Raw genomic sequence first — 21397 nt, forward strand, 5'->3', positions numbered from 1 at the left:
GAGGAGAGCTAGACATTCCCCAGTGTTCATTCATGCTCTTGAAGAGAACCTAGAAGGTCCTGCCAGAGAGAAGACTCCACATCATCTAGTTTGAGCTCAGGTCAGTGCTTCTGGACCCTGAGGGTCTTGGAGAAATGGCTGCTTTTTGGGCCTTTTACAAGAGTCAGACAACTGCTTAACTATTTCGTACTTATGGAGGGGGGGCATAAGGTTGTACCCTCTGTGCTGAGACATGATGCTTATCTGGCTTTGGGTTGTAGAGAAGTGGTAACTTTCTCTCAGCAGTTCACATCTCTAAAGCAGTGAATGAGTTGCTAGATGCTCTTAGCTTGGTCTGAATTAACTGTCCTTGAGCCCTAGCTTTGGTGACTGTATGCAAAGCAGTGCTCTTCCCTAACCCTACTCAAGCTTAACCAAGAGCAGTGAATGGGAAATTAAAAATTCCACTTCCCGTCTGGCACCTGTGTTTTTGATGGACAGAAGTAACCATTAAATCATGCCCTAGCTAACATAACACCCTTTAGAATAAGCTCTAAGGCACAATAACTCATGGGTTACATTTGGGTTGCATGGCTAGGCTTATAAAGCCCCTAGTGGTCACACCTGTGAACCAAAACTCATTCTTTCTACCTCTTAGTGCCTGAGAAATTAGTGGTTTCATGTCCTAAGGTCCCTAATCTTAAGTTTATTTTATCAAATTTTCAGGTGAAGGTCTCATATGATTAAAGCTGCCAGGAGATGCTCCATTTTGGCAGGTTTACGTCATCAAATGGAAACATTTCTCATTTTAGGCAGAATGGTACCTTATATCTCTGATGTGTCAGCTCATGGGTGCCCTTGATGCATCTCTGACTCCTGTGTGACCTGAATGTGAGTTACTGGATGGGTCAGAGTGCATGTGTCAGCTGTTTTTGCACATCATTACCTTGTAGAGGCATGTATTTGACCAGGTATCAGGAGGTTAAACAGTTTAGGAATGTTTTTGTCTCTGCCCTCCTTTGAAGAACTCTCCCTGTCCATGGAACCTGGATTTTGTCTTGGACAGCATTGATTGTCCTTTTGTGCTTGTTAGTTTGGTAGTAGTGGTGAAGTTCATTTCTTGCAAAACCCTGTAACTAGTGGTGGTCACTTCTGTGAGTCAGTTCCTGGAACTTTGCACTGTTGTACATGAAGAAACCAGAGCTTGTTTTTCATAACTGTATGGCATCCCTCAATACAAACTCAAGCGCATTTCTACATTATGATAACTAATAGGTTTTCTTGATAAACTCTGTCCTTGTTTTCTTTGCAGTGGGAGATACTCAAGAAGAGAGGACTTATCATGCCCTGGGTGTGCATCAGCAAATTGGCTCTTAACTGGATTGAGAGTCTGAGTTCAGAAAAACAAACCCGCTGTTTATCCCCTCTGCACTGGGGAGTGAAGGGGTGGTGATGGTCGTTAAGCACACATTTTGTTTGTGTGTATTAGTAACTGCATTACCCCTTGCCATCAGCTTGAGTAACCACTAAATAACTGCTTGAAGTAACGCTTATTGGATACTTTTTGGCATTTTGTGCTTTCTTGCCCTGGCTCCAGGAGGAGTAGGAGTTGGCGTTCTCTCTTTAACCACTTAATTGCACATATTAGTCAAAGCACACTCCACTAGAGAAGTGACTGTCTTCATTATTTGCTGCAGACATGTCTAGATTGTGGAGTGGGACACATTTGAGATGCAAGTACTGCAGGACTGTGTGTGTGTGGGATCTCGTGGACACATTTGAGGTGTAAGTACTGCAGGATTCTGTGCATGTGGGATCTCATGGACACATTTGAGGTGTAAGTACTGCAGGACTCTGTGCATGTGGGATCTCGTGGACACATTTGAGGTGTAAGTACTGCAGGATTCCGTGCATGTGGGATCTCATGGACACATTTGAGGTGTAAGTACTGCAGGATTCCGTGCATGTGGGATCTCGTGGACACATTTGAGGTGTAAGTACTGCAGGACTCTGTGCGTGTGGGATCTCGTGGACACATTTGAGGTGTAAGTACTGCAGGATTCTGCGCGTGTGGGATCTCGTGCTCATTCCATAAAAGCAGTACTGCAAATTAGGATTCAGTGTTAGATGTAAAAGTAGATTTCTTGCTATTATTAGTTCATCTACAAGAGGATCCTCTTCGATGAATCAGGGTAGTCCCCTCCATCCCTCTGTGGATGAGTGGTCTTCTGTAAACCACTGTTTTTGGAATTCCCTTTAGGTTGGCAAGTAAACTGTTTATATCACATGTTGATCATTTTGGAAGGAGCTTGCTAATGGTATGGGGTGAAATAACATACTGTTGTGAGGAGTGATGTAACTAGCTTATTGCATAACAACATGTATGGGTGTGCAGACACTCCTTAGTAGTCAGTTGTACAGAAAACAATGTAGAATTCTGACCAGATGAGAAGTACTGCTTAATCAGAGGCCCTAATGGTTGTCTCATCTTTCATATGATATGGTAAGAACACATCTGTCTGCTGTAGAATGTCTTTTAACCCTAAATTGTAAGGCAAATTAAGGAATGGAATATAATAAAGTGATGGGCATGTGGTGAGCCACACTACAGAGATGGGCATGTGGTGGGCATTTGGCCTGAAGGTTTCCTCCGTTGTCCAGTGTAGTATTAAGTACACTGGTAAAGACAGCAAATTAGTTTAAACATGACTTTTTTTTCCAAGTTATTTTAAAATATGACTTGGAGGTACTCTTCTGAAGGTAACATCTACAAATTCATTAGAAGCTTTTAATTTCAGTAATTTAGGCTAAGTATATTCTTTCATATGGCTTGGTTAAGTAATGACTCAGGCTTATTGTTTTCATGTGCTGATACATGTCAGAATTTTGTCTTTTTATGTATCCTGGCAGATTGCTATACTTTAGTGTGTGCTTGATCATTCATTGAATCTGTCTCTGTATTTATTTAGTATGTTTTTGTTTTATTATTTTTTTGTTTTTTATTTGGCTTGGCCCATTTTCAGTGATCACCTGGGGAGAAAAGCTCCAGTGCATTACACTAGCATGACGGATAACAGGACATAATAAATTACAGACGAAGTAACATTAAATCGTACAGTATGCTACTATTTTTACCTAAGCAGTATAAAATAAAGAATATTAATGTATATGACTAGGTTATTTTGTTTGTCAGCTGATAAGCCCACTGAACACAAGTGTCTCTTTTCAGGAATGACTTAAGTGCACGGTTTGAGTAAGTGACTTGCTCAGAGTTGCACAGTGGGCAGACAAAGGCTAATGAAAGCAAACCCTACATTACAGAAAGGAACTCTTTAAAAGCTCATATCATTAATTGTCTGCACTAAGTGTCAAGCAGATATGTCCATGAAGGCGAAGGAAAGTCTAGAACTGTAGTGAATCATGTGCTATGTCTTGTGTGTTACACTTCCTGTCTTCATAGGTATATACTAGACTAACAACCACTTAGGGCCCTTATAATCCTAGCCATGCAACCCACAAATTTGATTTATGATTGTTGATTTATGTAGGGGTTATTTACTGACTGCCTCTATAGATCAGAAATGTAGGAGCCAGACCAGGGGTGAATTTCCAATAATCTCGATCCATTGATCCAAGTTGCTCTTAAATAGGGATAGAGAGGAACTCTGCTTCAGATGGATGGGGAGCCTGTTCCAGAGTATGGGTGAATTTCCAATAATCTCTATCCATTGATCCAAGTTGCTCTTAAATAGGGATAGAGAGCAACTCTGCTTTAGATGGATGGGGAGCCTGTTCCAGAGTATGGGTTTTCTCTGAGAAAAACTATCTGTGTCTTCAACATGTCCTATTTATGTCTCAAGCAAAATGTAGGTGTTTTAATCTAGCAGTTCTGATGCTGTTCATTTTGCTGATGTGCAAAAGGTTAATCAAAACAGGGTCCAGGGATACCTTGTATGCCAGGCATAGATCACCTCTGAGCAGTGTGTATGATGCAGAGTAAACAGGACTTTGACACAGTCAGTGTAGGGCATTCTGTTTACTCCCTCTATTCTTTTTATAAGGAACATTTGTGGACACTCCAGTTGCTACATGTGTGTGGTCAGGCACATACCAAAGGGGGTTGGTGAGGGCAAAGTACAGTGGTATTATGACCTCACTGGACATAGATGTGATGCTTTTTTTTTATAAGTTAAGCAGCATAGAAGGATTTTCTTGCTACCTTGGACACATGTTGGTCAAAGGCTAGGTTACTGTCTACATGAGTTTCCAGATCCCTGACTCTAGTGAATCAACTTTTAAGGGTGTTTTATTGATGGCTTAGTTGCTCTGGGTGGCAAACTTTCTAAAATACTGTACTGTAATGCATTTCTTGACATTGAGTTTTAAGCCATGGCCTTGGCACCAAGAATTTGTCTGCATTACACCTCCGTGAAGGGTGTTCTCGTCTTGGGGGAATCCAGTGACTGCTCCCAGTTTGCAATCATCTACGAACTTGGTTAGCCAGAGGCATTTGAAATTGGATTTGAGATCTGAGAAGTAGATGCCAAAGAGGTGTGAGCCTAGAACAGAGCTCGGGGGGACTCAACTGTTGACGGGCCTCTTTATGGAGGTGGCCTCACCAATTCTAACCTCCTGGATCCTGTCAGTGAGTCAGTTAGCTCTCCGGTGTGTTATAAAGGGGTTTATACCTAGTTCTTAAGTTGTCTGATAATGCCTGAGTGGGGCAAATGCTTTAGCCAGATGTAGGTAGGCAGTATGCACTATTTTTCCCTCATCCACTGTCTTAGTATCATTTTCAAAGAAGTCCAACAGATTCAGTAAGCATGACCTTTCTTTGACAAAGCCAGACTGGGATGGGTCCAGTGTCTGGAGGTGGTCTATGTCTTTGTTGATGATTTCCATGTGAATTCTTTCCATGATTTTGCAAACAAGACTAGTCTGACTAATGGGTCTGTAGTTTCCAGGATCTGTTGAAGGTCTTCCCTTATGAAGGGGGATGACCATCACAGTGTCCCATTCATAGGTTGGTACAAGGCTATCAGCCTTAGGGCCTATACAAGCCTAGCCATAACAATTCCCTGGATATTTCTTCCCACAATATTTACTTCCCTGGGCCCCTGTCTAGCAGGGCGACTGACGTGATCCCCGAGGTGAATTTCCTATCTCCCATCCAATCGTCAAGGTTCCTTTTGAAGAGGGCCAAGGAGGCACTCTGCTTGACATGTATGGGTAGTCATTTCCAGAGTATATGGAGTCTCTGGGTCAGGAAGCTATCCCCTCCAGCATGTTTTGTTCATTGTGATGACAAGGTTTAGATGCCTGGAGCATGTGGCTCTGAGGGATTGGGATTTCTTTAAGTGGAGAATGTCCAACAGCTCAGGGTATGACATTTATTTATTTTTTATTTTACATTTGTTGACCGGGCTAGTCCAGCTGGATATGTCCATTTTCAGCAGAGGCCCGGGGAGAAAAGCTCCTCGAAGTCACAGTAAAAAAAGTATATATAAAAACAATATTTCACATGGCCTTGTATGTTGAGCAGAGATCACCTCTGAGTAGATGATATGCCACAGAGTATAGCTGGAGTTTATTTTAGATGTTTAGCATAGGGCATCTGCTTTAGGCCTGTGATTCTTTTAGTGAGGTATTTCTGTGGCCTTTCCAGCTGTTGCAGATGTCTTGTGAGATACATACCAAACGGGGCGTTGTACTCTATAATGGGTCTACTGAGGGATGAAAAGCCCTTAGTGATGAGGTGTGCCACATAGAAGGATTTCCTGAATGTTGTGGCGATGTGGTTATCGAAGGTGAGACCACTGTCCACCTGTGTCCCTAAGCCTCTCATCACACTTTCGGTGTTTAGTGTACTACCACCTATGTGGTAATTCATGGGTACATGGTTTTTCCCCACAGGGGATAACTATACATTTCTTGGCATTAAGCTTGAGCCCATGGCTCTGGCACCAAGCATCTGTTTCTGTAAGGCCCTTTTGTAGAATATCCACATCATTTGGGGATTCAGTAATGGCTCCCAATTTGCAGTCATCTGCAAACTTTGTTAGCCAGCATCCCTTAGTGTTGGCCTGTACGTCAGAGAAGTAGATGCCAAACAAGAGCGGTCCCAGGACTGAACCCTGAGGTACTGCACTTGTCACCTGTCTGGAACTGGATTTGGAGTCAGCTACTTTTACAGTCTGGGTTCTGTCAATAAGCCAGTTGGCAACCCATCGAGTGATGTAGGGATTTATGCCCAGCCTTAGTAAGTTTGTCTATGATTCCAGAGTGGGGGATGGTGTCGAAGGCCTTGGCGAGGTCCAGATAAGCTGTGTGGACTGCCTTACCCTCGTCCACAGCTCTGGAGACTGATTCGAAGAAGTCAGTCAGGTTCAGGAGACAGGATCGGCCCTTCACGAACCCAAACTGGGTGGGGTCTAGTGTTTGAAGGTTGCCAGTGTCTTTGTTTATAAGTTCCATGATAATGCTTTCCATGCTCTTGCAGATCAGGCTCGTCAGACTGATAGGACGATAGTTCCCGCGATCCAAGGTGGATTCCCCCCTTGTGGAGTGGGATAACTGTAGCTGTGTGCCACTCAGTGGGCATGAAGCCTGAGGTGAGGCTATGATTAAACATGACACTTGGGTGAGGTGCCAGTTCATTTTGTAGTTCATGTAGTACACAGCCCGGGATGTCATCCGGTCCCATGGATGCTGGATTCTTAGCTTTGGAGAGTGCAGTTTCTACCTGTGTGGCTGTGATTACCGAAATTTGGCAATCTTTTGGTATTGAGATGGGCCCTTTAGGGGGTGAGAGGGAGGTGAAGTTGGCACTAAATTGATCTGCCAGGATATTGGCAATATCCTTGGGATCAGTATATTTAATGCCATTCTGTTGTAGCTCAGAGCAGATCTGAGCATTGCCATTTAGATTCTTGACATAACTATAGAATGCCTTGTGGTTGTCTTTGGAATCTTCAGCAATTTTTTTTTCGTAACTAGCTTTGGAGGATTTTATGAGGGATTTCAGCTTCTTACTGAGGCGGGTAAGGGAGTTTTTTGCATCCTGGGATTTTCCTCTTTCCTTTTGTTTTATAGTTTGTTTATGGCAGGGGACCACCAGATTGGCTTCCTTTTTTGGATTAGAGCGTCTTGGTTCTGTTTGGGATGGCAGGATTCATGCACGAGTGGATGTGCTTGTACAGTGCCTTAGTGTAGGATTCAGCAGTTGAACTTTCAGCTCCCGTCTGCATGAGTGTCATGAAGTTTGTCACTTCTGACTTGAGTAGCATGAAGTTGGCTTTGGAGAAGTTTTTTTTATGGAGATTTCCTTACTGGGGGGTGGGATGTGGATGTCAGGGGTGATTAGCTTATGGTCAGACCTGACCAATGAGGGGATGACCACTGTTGTGGAGCATCTATCTCCCATGTTTGTAATGACCAGGTCTAAGATATTGGAGCCCCTGGTGGGGGACAATGGATTAGTTGATGCAGGGCATTGGAATTTATGAATTCCAAGAACCGTTGGGAAAAGTTGTTGGTACCAGAGTAGTTTTCCCAGTTAATAGAAGGGTAGTTGAAATCGCCCAGTATTAGGGTGTTTGGCTGTATCTTAATATTTTCCAGTATGTTTAAAAAGGTGTAGTGAGAATCTTGGGGCATGGTGGGGGATCTGTAGCAAGCTACAATTTGGATTGTAGTCTTACCTAGTGTTAATTGCACCTGGAGAATTTCAGATGCATTGTGTTGGGCAACTAGCCTGGAAGTGTGAATATCCTTGGTGAATATGGACACTCCTCCACCTTTAGTGTTTTGGTCTTAGTTTGGTGGCCAAAAAGTGTGGTAAGAGTTGTAGCCTGGTATTGCAGGGGTGGTCTCTGGAGCCTTGAACCAGGTCTCAGTTACTGCACGGTATCGATGTTCTCCATTTTTATGAGTACATTTTGAGGTTTAGACTTCTAGCATTGAGTAGCATTACCTTCAGATTTTGCATGCTTGTATCCGTTACGGTGGTGGTTTTGTCCTTTGAACCTTGCCAAAAAAAGGCACTATAGGGGTAGCAAGAGCTTTAGCCAAGTAACCTGAATCCCAGGGACAACAGGTGCAGACCATCTCTGGCAAAGCATCGTGGTTTGTCGATCATGTTGTCCCAGGCAGACAGATACTGGATCCCCTTTGAATGACGCAAGAAGCTTAGCCAGTTGTTGAAGTTAATCATTTTGTCCTTCTACTGTGATATCATTCTGGGCGAAGGCAGGATGCTACTCAGGGCTAGGGTCATACCTGCCTGGACCACATGATCTGAGAGCTCTTCCATGTCTCTTTTCATGTAGTCCAGGGAGGTACGTCTCAAGTCATTCACTCCAACATGGACAGTGACAGAGTTGTATTTGTACTTGTGGCTTGAGTGCATGCGTTATGTGGCAGATCCTAGCACCCGACAGGCAGATGACTGTAATTTTCTTCTTGTTCAGCCTGGTAAGTGGGACATCAGTGTGCCTGACTATAGAGTCGCCTATGACTAAGGTGTTGGGTATGTTTTCTTGCCTTAGGGGCTGTTGTTGGGTGGCACACTGGTATTGTGAGCAGTCACCTTGGTTGTGACTGGTGTTTGTTTGCGTTTCAGCTTCAGAGGTCCTTGTTGCTTGGACAGGTTAATGTTAAGGGCCTCCGCATATGTGGGTTTAGTGTTGCTATAATGTGGGTGTCATACCTCCCAACTGTCCCGAATTACTTGGTTTTTACTGAGTTTTGGGGTCCAGATAATGGGGTACCACGAATCCCGAGTGGCACCCCTTCATTTCTGATTTTTTTCTTTGTTTTTTTATTTTATTTTTCGCGCGTGAGCTGGCTTCACGTGTGCGATGACGTCAGCTCTGTAAGGGCTACCAGCCTGTCGGAATTGAGCTTGCACACATATTTCTGGCTCTAGTTCAAATTTTTTGCGAGTGAGAATGCCTGGCTGTTAGGGAATGGAATACGGAAAGGATTTATTTAGAAGGAACGGCAAGGATTTATTTAAAAGGCTCGCCTGGCTCAAATACTTTGTGGATTTAATTTAGAAAGCTTGCCTGGCTGTTCAGATGCTTCAGAAAGCAACAGAGAAGTAAGGAAACCTATTTCATTAGGTTCACAAGTGTGTGTGTGTGTGTGTGTGTGTGTGTGTGTGTGTGTGTGTGTGTGTGTGTGTGTGTGTGAGACTGCGTGTGTTATTTCGAGGAAGGTCAGGTTCAGCTCTAAATTCTGGGACTGTGAAGGAGAACTCGCCACACTGAGCCAGTGTGCTGTCAAGGACAGCATTTACTGTGCACATTGGTGAGGATCTGCCTCCTCAGGTATGCATATAATTATAAAATGTCACCCACTCCACAGAGTTTCCCTAGGTTACCCAGGATGAACTTCATGATTCTGATGGTAACATGTTAAGCAAACAGTGAAGCTTAAAATGTCAAGTTCTGCAGTACAGTTTCTTCAGCTGATGTCCAAGCCTTGTTGTGGTGATAATGATACATTAACAGAACTGCACTTCTAATTAACTTTAACTATATTCTTCTGTGTTTTTTATGTTCTTATTCTTTGTAAGGGCAAAGTCAGCAGAGGGGCAATGGTAAATTGAGTATTGACTTTTGTACCCGTCTTTTATGTTTTTTTTTTTTTTTTTTTTGCTTCTGGTTTGTGTTCTAACACAACCATTTCTTTAACAGAGTATATAATTATTCATTAGTCTTTTTATACTTCTAAATATGTCAACAGTCAGCCTATAAACTGTTGTATAAGAATCTTTCTAAAAGTATTAAAACATTTTAAACAGAAATGCAACTTGGCTTCAGGCAGAGTGAACCCTTAGGACCTATTAAAATGGTGCGCTTTTTTTTTTTTTTTTTTTTTTTTTATTATTATTATTATTTTCCAGACCTGTATGTTTCTATCGCAACCTTTTCACTGCTAATCTCACTTTCAACATTATAATGTGGTACCTCTGTCATAATACATGTTCGATTTACCAAGTTCCATTAATTAGGTAGCTTCTACAGACTGCACTACTGCAGTGAAACAGACTCGGAAGGAAATAGCAAAAGATAGAAAGAGATGTGCAATACTTGTATCTGAATGATGGATAAAGGAGTGGGTGACAGTCATGACTGCCCGGGGCAAGCAATGTCTCATGGGGAGATTAGATATATCCAAGCCCTCTTCTCTGAGCAGCTAAACTAGATTTTGCATTTTTGTCACCACCAGTCATATACTGTGTAAACTATTACCGTAATACATAGAATTATTCTTTTCTCACAGATTGTACTGCAATATATTTTTGTCACCACCAGTCATATACTGTGTAAACTATTACCGTAATACGTAGAATTATTCTTTTCTCACAGCTTGTGCTGCAATATATTTTTGTCACCACCAGTCATATACTGTATAAACTATTACCGTAATACGTAGAATTATTCTTTTCTCACAGATTGTACTGCAATATATTTTTGTCACCACCAGTCATATACTGTATAAACTATTACCGTAATACATAGAATTATTCTTTTCTCACAGCTTGTGCTGCAATATATTTTTGTCACCACCAGTCATATACTGTGTAAACTATTACCGTAATACATAGAATTATTCTTTTCTCACAGCTTGTGCTGCAATATGATTTAAATGTAATACTTGTAAAATTACTCAAGATGTGCATGCAGCTAAACCCTGAAGTATGTCACACTGTAAAGCATAGCTTGTCCATTATAATAAATTCTAATGGTTCAATGTGTAATTGTTTCGTAGACTGGAATGCAGCATCTTTTCATTTAGATGCGAGTCGCCTGCAGCTGTTGTTCATAGCTGACCATAAATGTTTTCAGTTAAGCAATGTAACATGTATGATAATACTGCATTTACTACAACAAAGAACTTTAAGAACTTTGACAATTTAGGAGTATTTTAAGAAAACTGTTAATGGTTTTATATATATATATATATATATATATATATATATATATATATATATATATATTTTTTTTTTTTTGGGGGGGGGGCTGTATTCCCCCATTATTGGCTTTGTCCATGGTTTTTGTGCTAAGAGTTGAGAGCTATAGTGAGAAGTAAGAACTGAATTTGTATTCCCCCATTATTGGCTTTGTCCAGGTTTTTTTTGCAAAGAAGTTGAGAGCTATGGTGAGAAGTGAGAACTGAATTCATTAAATGCTAGCCATTTAAGTTTCAGTCTTCTTATCTTTAAGAAAACTGCTGATTTGGCATAGTGGTATGTTGCTCTGACTGTAGTGCACAGGGTCCTGGGTTTGACACTTGCCAGTGAAATGCATGGTGGTAACACAACATTTTACTCTAACAACTTTCCAAAATTCTACAAGCAATGTTTAAAATGTGTCCCTGGTTTTTGACCTTTTGTACCCCCCCAAAAGAAACTGAAATTGAAAATAAGTGCAAGAAGCTGTGCAAGATGCCTATGGTATACACTACTGTCATTCTATTTATAGTGTGGGTGTGGACACTGTGGAAGTAGACTTTTATGATGGAAATGTTCTGAATTGGGCAGTTTTTGTCATTACTGGTTCATGCATTTTGTTTCATTGCCTACAGCCTACTGGAAAAATGTTCAAACAATAAATGTAAAATGCGCTCTGTCTAACAAGTGTGTGCTGTATTATACAAGGAATATAATTTAATAAAGTCAGGAAGGTGTATCAAAGAAAACATGTATGTTTCCTGTTTTGTGTGCAAGGGGCCAATGATTTGAAAACCGCCCAAAGGTAATCTTTATCCACCACTTGCCGGATACATTTTCTTTGAATGTGATGTGTGGGTTTCAATGAATGTGAGTTTCAAGGGCAGAGAAGTTTTAATGCCAAGTCTGTTTTCATTGTGAGACACTGTTGCTTTGTTTAGCAGATGTCTATTGGTGTTTGTTCATTGGGCTGTAAAATGTAAAAATAAAATCCAAATAATCATTGTATTAGTAAAGCAGTATGCACACATTAGTGTTTATGGTAAATGGGGTGAAATAGCCAGGTAATGGGAAATTGGAATGGCTGCAGGGGGACTCGGTTCCATATTTTGGTTGTCTGTTCTTCAGTTTGCATTTGAAAGTTGGTATCCCACAATTCCATTGGAGTGGGTGGGATTACATAATTGTTTATGCAGATTTTATGTTAATCAGCATACAGATTTGTAACATTTTTCATGTGCCTTATCCAGATTTTTGATGTTTCCAGGTTGAGAGGTATGGTGGGTGTTGATGGTATGGGTTTTGAAGGGCTATGTGTTGCTTGAGTTGTAGCTCAGGTGTTAACCTTCTCTTGACTGTCTAGCACAGTCTTGGCTGGAGAGAGAGCTTTGCTTCCAGTGTGGTTATGTAAGTGCATCTCTCGCAGGTTGTAGTGTTGAGTGGTAGGAGGAGAGGGTTGTCTGTGTACATGAGGCAGTTGCTGCATTGCCCCAGTATGCCCAGATTCACCAGGTGGGCAGGATAAATCACTGGAAGCTGACCCTTGGACATGCCTGTTTAGGTGCTTTTTTGTAAAGTACAAGAGCTGTTTTCCTTTACCTTTGCAAGGTACTTTGCAGTTATAGGCTGTTTAGTGCCTATGATTAATTTCTCCTTATTAACAAGGAGAGTTGAGTGTTTTTGTTTTTGTATCAGTTTAAGGCTTCCTAATGCTTTCCAGTAGGTTCTAGAGCAAGTGCTAGTCACAGGGGTTCAGATTTTAATACTACTATTGAGAAACCAGCTAGTTCTAAGGGAAAATTTGAAGAGCAGACTTTCTGGCACCTGGAATAGTTTAACCGTGGTGCTGCACGATGCGAAAAACATGCAAGCACACGTGTTTTTAAGCCAGAAAGTTGAAAGAGATAGAAATCAGCCCAAAATGGCTAATAAAATTATAATTTCAGAGCTGGAAACCACTCCTCTAGTGTTAGACAGTACAATGCTCACCACTCCTACTGGTAAGCAGTAGGACTTCCCTCTACCACAGCAAGGTCTGGATAGCTCTGAACACAGAAAATAAAGTCCTGAAACCAGCAAAGCCTGGGATCTGGACTATACTACCTAGGAAAGGCAGGAAACAAGCAGACAAGATAGTGTGTGTGTGTGTGTGTGTGTGTGTGTGTGTGTGTGTGTGTCTGTGTGTGTGTATATATATATATATATATATATATATATATATATATATATATATACATTTTATTTTTTTGGGGGGTTAAAACAGGCTAAACAATGCAATAATACAGTAAATAAGCACAGAAGAGGCTAACACCCTTGAGTGTGTAGCCCTAAACAGTAAATGCAATTAAAACTCTGTAAAATTAGCAATTTAAAACATTTTAAATGAAGCAAGGCCAAGTGCAGAACTGAAAAACGATTTGAGTCAGTAATACAGTAGAATAAGTAGCTAGTCTACATATACAGAGAAGTCTACATATACAGAAAAGCAGCTAAAACACACTAAAACAATTCAGATGCAGTGCAACCTAGAGCACTTGAGTTGTAGCAATATTAAGGCAAATACAGTTACAATAAATGCACTAAAATATTCTCTATATTTCCAAAATGTTTGAGAAGCACAGTCAGAACACAAGGAGATTCAGGCAATTTTTTTTTTCTTTAGAAAGGAGGAACAGAAGGAAAGAACGTAAGTGTGTTGGCCTTCTCAGATGTTCTCTCTTTATTAGGTAGAATGAGCTAATGGCACTAAACTGGGAGGAGTGTCATGTGGCATAAAGCCTGTTTTAAGACTATAGTTGAATAATGACTCCAGGGTCCTGATGAGTTGTATTTTATACTATTCAGGAGGCAACCTGGGATGTTATCGGGGACCATTTCTTGGCTTTAGTGAGTGCAGCCAGTGCATGCTCCCTGGTTATAGTTGGAAGAGTTATGTTTGAGAGTATTTTTAGGGAGATGGTTTGGTGTGGGTAAACTTGGAACTGAATTTGCCCATTAACAGGTTTGTTATATCGCCAGGCTCTGTGAGTGGGACACCGTTAACCACCAATTCAGCACATTCCTCTGTGCGGCCCTTGAGGTTTCTGACAGCTTGTAGAAGGCATTATGGTTATCTTTCACCTAGAGGATATCTTAACCTCAGTATTTGGCTTTGCTTGACCTAATTAGCCCTCTTAGTTGCCTATTTATTTTGAGAGAGTTTTTATCTTTATGGAAATTATCCTTCCTGATTTTTGCTGTACTTATTTCCCTGATGTATATCCTTTTAAATTTGGGATGCAACCAGAGCGGTTTGTTTCTGGGGCTAATCCTGGAGTTACTTCTCGTAGGTACAACAGCCTTTATGCAGCCATTGAGATGGTTGTACAGAGTTTCTGAGAGCAATTCAGCATAGGCTGCTGTGTTCTCAGGATTTGCAAGGTCATTGAATTTTGAAAAAAACATCATTTAATAACTGGTAATTTGCCTTGGAATAGTTCCTAACTGTTTTAAAGGCATTACAGAGTTGATTTTGAAGCAAGCCTAAGAGGTTTAAAACAGCATCTGTGACAGTGCACATTGTTGAATGGTAATTATTTTAACATTGTACCTAATTTATCACGTTACATGATTTCCATGATATCTTCTATACTGTTAGTTTTCTTTGATTTCATTTTAGGTTGCAAAATAGAAGAAATCCTAAATAACTGGAAAGGGGATTACCTTGAGCTCGAAAACAACCATTGCTATATACAGTGGTACGTAATTTCAGCAAAATCATTGCTTTGTAAGCAATTTCAGTGAAACCACTGCTGTGTATACAGTGGTAAGTAATGCATTCACTGCCACAGGGCAGTTAGCCAGCTGTTGTACATGAGAAGGATAGGATAACAACTATGTAGTGTCCCCTTGAGGAAGGGTGATATTTAACTTTGCATTCATAAAATACCTACAGGTACATTTTAGACCTGCAGTGGGTAGAGGTGCATCACCTTTGTTTTACCCCTCCTACATGTGGCTGTCATTATTGTGAAAGGACATCTAGTCCTAGTGCCCTGATTTTTATTACTGTTATGCCACTGTTTCATCATTCTGTACCATGATTATTATAGTAAAAGAAACTACAGTGTTAAGTGTACCTTAGTAGTCTGTCAGAAAAAGGGGTGTTATATGTGTCATAGTGTGTTCTTTAGTACAAATGTGCTTTATGCCAAAATGTTGCTGCTTTGTGCTCTTTTTTCAGAGTTCTTTTAAATTGTAAACTTAATAGAAAGATATTAATCAGATTTAACCACTTTCCAGTTGCTTGTATTAACAAAAAAAAAAAAAACAAGGAACTCTCATGTGACTTTCAGGATATCAGTTTACATTTTAACTAGCTTGTTTATGACATTGCTTGCAAAATGTTTTGGGGGATCGAAGATGTACTTACAGAAGAATGAAGTGCAAGTTGTGGAAACTGTCAAATTGCATCATTTCAGAATGTGATGTTTATCTTTTTTGCCTGTTCACAACTTTTTCTAGGGGGCCATCAGCTGATTTGTGTTAACTTCAGTCAATTCTGATGTAAAATCGCATCACTGTCACGGGATACTACTACCTTTGTCCAGGCTGCTAACAATACAGAACATCACCTTTCACCCCCCTTCTTTGCTTCTTCCGTCTCTTTTCCTTTCTGAGCATCTATCATGCAAAACCCATAATTGTCCGCCCAAATATTGCCCTTTTCCACCTGTTTTTTTTCTTTAGATGCTTCCATGCCCCCTCCCCGAAGTGTCCCAAGCTCATGACTAATTTAGACCACTGTTGTCATTAGCTTCAGCTGTAGTTCCCTTGTCTGTCTTCAGAATGGTGTATATTGCCAGAGCTGAGGTCTTTGGCATCATACAGGAAAGTGGACCTTACTCACTCCCCTTCTGTTTGCTAAACTAACTCACATGGTATTTCTAAAACCCTGGAGTAAATGTTTGTCTTTTAATTACCAGGAGCTTTGTTGAACAAGTGCCAGATATTTCAGTTTCTCCTTTGTGTCAAATCTTCTTTTACCTTTCAGAGTAACAGTTTCTACTCATCAGAGCTTTGCTAAAGGTGGTTTATTATTTAGTAGCAGCACAGAGTGGTGATAGATGAAGTATTACTGTCTCTAACAGCACTGCTGATAAACTAAAACAGACCGAATTATGCTGTCCATAGTAATTTTAAACTCCGATTTGTTCCTTTTCTTTGTAGTGGCAGAACTAATACAAATTTCCCTGTTTTCTATAGTTTCTGAATTGCTGGATATTTGACCTGACTTCTGTACCTAATGTATTGAGTATTTGTATCAAACTAAATTTAATACTAAAACCCTGAACATTCTCTACAAGTTTTACATGCATCTTTAACCTTGGTCCCCCAGCCTCTTACTATCTAAACAAGATCTTTTTGCGCCAAATGTTCTGCATACACTGTTAGCACATTTCATCCTTATCACTGCTTTGGCCTAAAGGTTATTTTCACTGAGCTCATTTGTATACTTCACTAAAACACTCTTTTCTATTGAAACTGCCCTTACTAAGCTGCATATAACATTTAAAATATAAAATGAAGATAAAGGCCTGCTTTAATATGGCTGCATTTCTAGGCCTATGCAGAGAGAGTACTGTATTTGTGTAGGATGTATGTCAAGCCTGTTGGCAGTATTTTATCCGGAGAGCACTGTAGATTTAAGGTGGGCTTTAATGTAGATTTAAGGTGGGCTTTAGCCCTAGGGCAGTACTGCTGCTGATTCTTCACTACTTTCCTTAGAGGTGTGGGCAGTGTTAAGCTGATCAATGCATTATTGGTCACACTTTTTCAAGGCCTTATGTGCTGTATTACAAGATTCTCATACATCTGGCCTATATGACCATGTCAGGAAATCCCTTAGAAATTCGCTGGAAAACTAAATAGTTAATGTGAGATTAAAAAAAAACACCTCAAGCCAGTGATTATTATTTCTATAGAGTTCCACAGGCTTCTTCTGTCTGCAGTCCATGCTGTTTACCTTTCGTAACAGTCTTGTGCAAGTAGATTTAATAAAATCATTTTTTGCAAATCTAGTGTTAAGCAGATGTGGTTCATAGGTGTTTACTAGGCAAATGACCTCAAGGGCCTTTGTAAGCCTAGCCATGCATCCCAAATCACTGACAAGTTCTGATAACCCTTGATAAGTGTAAGCATGGGCCTGGGAAATGAACCATTTACAGGTTACCTCTGTCCATTAGAGACATAGGTGCCAAACCAGGAATAAATTTCCGGTTTCCCATCCAGTTGTCCAAGTTGCACTTGAATTGGGTTAGGGAGGAACTCTGCTTCACATGGATGGGGAGCCTATTCCATAGACTGGTTAGTCTCTGGGACACATACCTATCTCAACAGCAGGTCTTATTTATATCACAAGCAAGGTTTAAGTCCTTGTAGTGGGTAATTCTGGTGCTGTTTGTTTTGTGGATATGCAGGAGGTCCATCAGAGTGGGCTCTGACAATGCCCTGTATGCCAGGCATAGATCTCCCGTCAAAAGCCTGTAGGAGACTGAATACAGGGATAGGGCCTTGAGGCAGTCTGCATAGGATGTATTACTTATGCCCTGTATTCTTTTAGTGAGGAACCTCTGTGGACGTTCCAGTTGTTGGATATGCCTGGTTAGGTACATACCAAAGGGAGCATTGTACTCTATGAAAGCTCTGATGAATGCCGAATACATTGGAATAATGACTTCCTTGGACATAGATCCCATACCTTTGTTTGTAAGTTGTGCAACATAGAATGATTTCCTCACCACTGTAGACACGTGATGATCAAAGGCTATATTACTATCTGTAGGTGTCCCTAAGTCCCTGATTACTGGGTCAACTCTAAGGGATGTGTTGTGAATATGATAGGTACCAGAGGTGTATGACTTCCCAAAGGATGCTGTTATGTATTTCTTGGCATTAGTCCATGGCTCTGACACCAGTTGTTTGTCTGCATCAGCCCCTCCTGGAGAACATTTGTTTTGGTGAGAGATTCAATGACCGCCCCTAATTTGCAGTCATATGACATTGGCCTTGACTTTCTGAGAAGTTAATGCCAAAAAGGAGCAGTTCAAGGACTGATCCGTGAGGGACTCCACTGGTGACTGGCCTCTTTGTAGAGGTGGACTCCCCAGTTCTAACATCCTGGGTCCTGTCTGTGAGCCAGATGACTATTCACCAGGTGACATACGGCTTTGTACCTAACTTCTTGAGTTTGTCAATGATTCCGAGTGGGGTATTGTGTCAAATGCCTTGGCCAGGTCAAGGTAGGCAGTGTAAATGACTTTGCCCTCATCCATTGCTTTGGTGACCATCTTGAAGTCCACCAAGTTGAGTAGGCATGATCCTGCCCTTGACCATTTCCTCTAAGAGACTTACTGACAAATTAAGCATCATGTGATACTTCAAGTATGAGAATTGATCAGCTAGATACCACTAATATGTTTAGTATTTCTCCCTAGTTCATATGGATCGTACTTGGTCCAGATAACTCCCTATTGGAGGTTGTCTCTGCTTTCAAGAATCTAGGAGTCTAGCTGAACCCATTTTCCGTTCAGTGTGGCTTTCTTATTCTTCTTTTCACAATATTTTGCTTGTTTTTGAAAGTTGTACTGGTATCTCATTACTTTACAGACTGCTTGTATGCATTAAGTCCTAATAGTACCATACATGTTGCTCTAATCTAGTATGATTATATAATTAAGCTATTTCTACTTAGATGACTGCTTGTTACCTGTACAGTTTCTTGGTTATGTATTGTTTGCTTCTTATACTATCGGCACTGAGTAATGTAGTGCTGTGCTTTGATGTTTTTTATAGGGTTTGATTGTCCTAATTGAGTGAGAGCTTTGTTGTGGCTTAAGAAGGTTTTCTTAGATTAGCCCAGTTAGCCTGTTTTCAAATAACTAAGTAACTTGGCCTGTTTAACCACCATGTGTGAAGTAATCCCCAGTACAGTTTGTACGACTTAAGTTGCGTCTGTTTCAGCATGAATAGAGATCTGTGTGTGGAAGAAGATGTCAGCTGTGTGATGGTATTGCATAGTTCTAGACTAAAAAGTTTTTTTTTCCAATCTCCTGCCCTTGCTTCAGAAAGGTAAAGACTTTTATTCCATTTTAAAGAAGGCACAAAAATGCTGCCAAATAGATGCTTACCTCTAACAATCATTTGTTTTTAGAATAACTGGTAAACTTAAATGTCCCCATTGTGAAAACAAAAGAAGATACTTAAAAAGTCAAATTAGGCCAAAAATCTCAAATTTGCAGCTCTCTGGCCTCAAGCAGCTGTCAAATTAGCGTAATTCAGGGTGAGGGGCACTACTGCACTGTAACCTTAGCTGAGCTGACTAAATCTCTTTTTTTTTGGAGACTGTGGCCCCCTACTTTGTATGCCAGTCCTTATACAGCACCCAGGGTCATTTGAGTGTCAGACCCCCTGAAATACACTATTTTGGGTAGAAGCACTCTGAAAGTAACGGAGACTTGCTTTAACAGTGTGTAAAAAGTGTTTCTTCTATTTTCATTATTTTTCTATATCATCACACAAATTTAGTGTAAAATCATTGCAACAAACATAATTGAAAAAAACACAATATGCAGTGAAAAAAGTGTTGTAGGCAGTATAGATACTGGAGGAGATGCAGAAAAATAGTTTTGGGGCCCAAGGCTCTGAGCCCAGCACACTACAATCTAAAACGTTTTAGAAGTTGCTTCTTCATCTAAGTTGGTTATTGGTATAGAAATGGAGCTTTTAGTCTGTAATAAATAAAATGAATAAATAAAACTTGCAGATAATACTATATCACAAGCAAACATTTGCTTAAAGAAACAAAAACTAGAAAGGAAACACATATTACAATAAAGGATCTAATGCAGTACCAGAACTGATCATATGACCATGGTATTTGACAAAATTGAGACCTCATTGGCTATGCCACAAGCACCAAAGAGAGTGAATACTTGATTAGCAAAATTATACTGAAAGTAGTCCTAAAGATCAATTCTGTATCAGAAGTCATCTTGCCACAGTTTAATCATGGAAACTTCTGAAATGAGATGCATGAACTGACCAAAAAGAAAAAAGTGCAAGTAATGGACATAAGACAGAAAACCCCCTAGTGGTAGAGTGAAAAAAGTGCAAGTAATGGACATAAGACAGAAAACCCCCTAGTGGTAGAGTGAAAAAAGTGCAAGTAATGGACATAAGATAGAAAACCCCCTAGTGGTAGAGTGAAAAAAGTGCAAGTAATGGACATAAGACAGAAAACCCCCTAGTGGTAGAGTGAAAAAAGTGCAAGTAATGGACATAAGATAGAAACCCCCCTAGTGGTAGAGTGAAAAAAGTGCAAGTAATGGACATAAGACAGAAAACCCCCTAGTGGTAGAGTGAGACCTGTAATTCCCAAGTAGGACTGTCCTGTAGAATCAGCCAGTCTCTAGACTAACTTTAATGCTATTAAGGCATTTTTCATGGTAATTTATTATTCCTGCACCCCTGCAACATGAAGGGGTTCACCCTCATACTTGTGCTGCTTTTATGTACCAACTCCAAAGTGGCTTTGTTATGCACAAAGGGGATACTCCAAAGTACTTCAGATTTGGACTTAAAATAGAAGTTTGGTTAAATGCATGCATACATACATACAAATATTTCGAGCACGGGCATTAATGCCCTTGTAGCCTGCCAATATACGAAAACACTTGTTCCCATAAGTGTCCAGGTTGTTCTTACAAATATCTAAACTAGTACTTGCTTTAATGTAATTTGGTAGTCTGTCAGAGAACCAATTAGTAGACTTCTCATTCCTGTAGAATCTTCTACGTAGGTTGTCTGATGATTCTCTTGTACTTTTTGATAACCCCAAATATTCCCAGAGGTAGTTGTCTCTAAATGCCCTATATACCTGAATAAGATCTCCTCCTAGATATCTGTAAGAGACACTTTACAAGTTCAGATATTTTAGTCTTTCATAATAACTTAAATGTTACTACCTTGCTCTTCTGAGGAGGGCAGTTGCTCCCCTTGCACTCTCAGCTGAAGCCCGGGATGGACTTTAGCCAGGTTACTACAGTAGCACAGCAAAAACAAGTTGAAAATATAAGAAAAACAAATATGACTAGTTATGAAACAGACATACACAAAAAAATTGAGTGATTAGGTTCATAGGTTCATACTAGGCTATCTGCCCTAGGGCATTTATAAGCCTAGCCAGAATGTGTTTGGCTTTCGCCACCCATTTTAAATTTATTTTGCTATGCCCTTTTTCGAGGTTAGTATACTGTGCCTCTGTCTAACAGTGACACAGAAGTGATACCCGGGGTAAACCTACGATCTCCCATCCACTCATCAAGATTCCTCTTGAAGAGAGTCAATGAGGGACTCTGCCTAACCTGGACTGGGATTTTATTCCAGAGTGAAGGGAGCCTCTGGGTTATGAATCTGTCCCTC

At 40.4% G+C, this 21397-nt stretch overlaps 1 protein-coding gene across 1 annotated transcript in view; it reads left to right on the forward strand.

Moving 5' to 3' along the window:
• Positions 1-21397, forward strand: part of OGFR (opioid growth factor receptor) — a 513571-nt gene that overhangs the window by 289477 nt on the left and 202697 nt on the right. The window contains exon 4 of the mRNA XM_044090398.1: positions 14595-14673. Within this exon, the coding sequence (XP_043946333.1) occupies positions 14595-14673 (79 nt within the window). The remainder of the gene's footprint in view (positions 1-14594; positions 14674-21397) is intronic.

This window comes from Protopterus annectens, chromosome 12.part0, assembly GCF_019279795.1.
Source record: "Protopterus annectens isolate FY-2018-M chromosome 12.part0, PAN1.0, whole genome shotgun sequence".
Taxonomy (NCBI): domain Eukaryota; kingdom Metazoa; phylum Chordata; order Ceratodontiformes; family Protopteridae; genus Protopterus; species Protopterus annectens.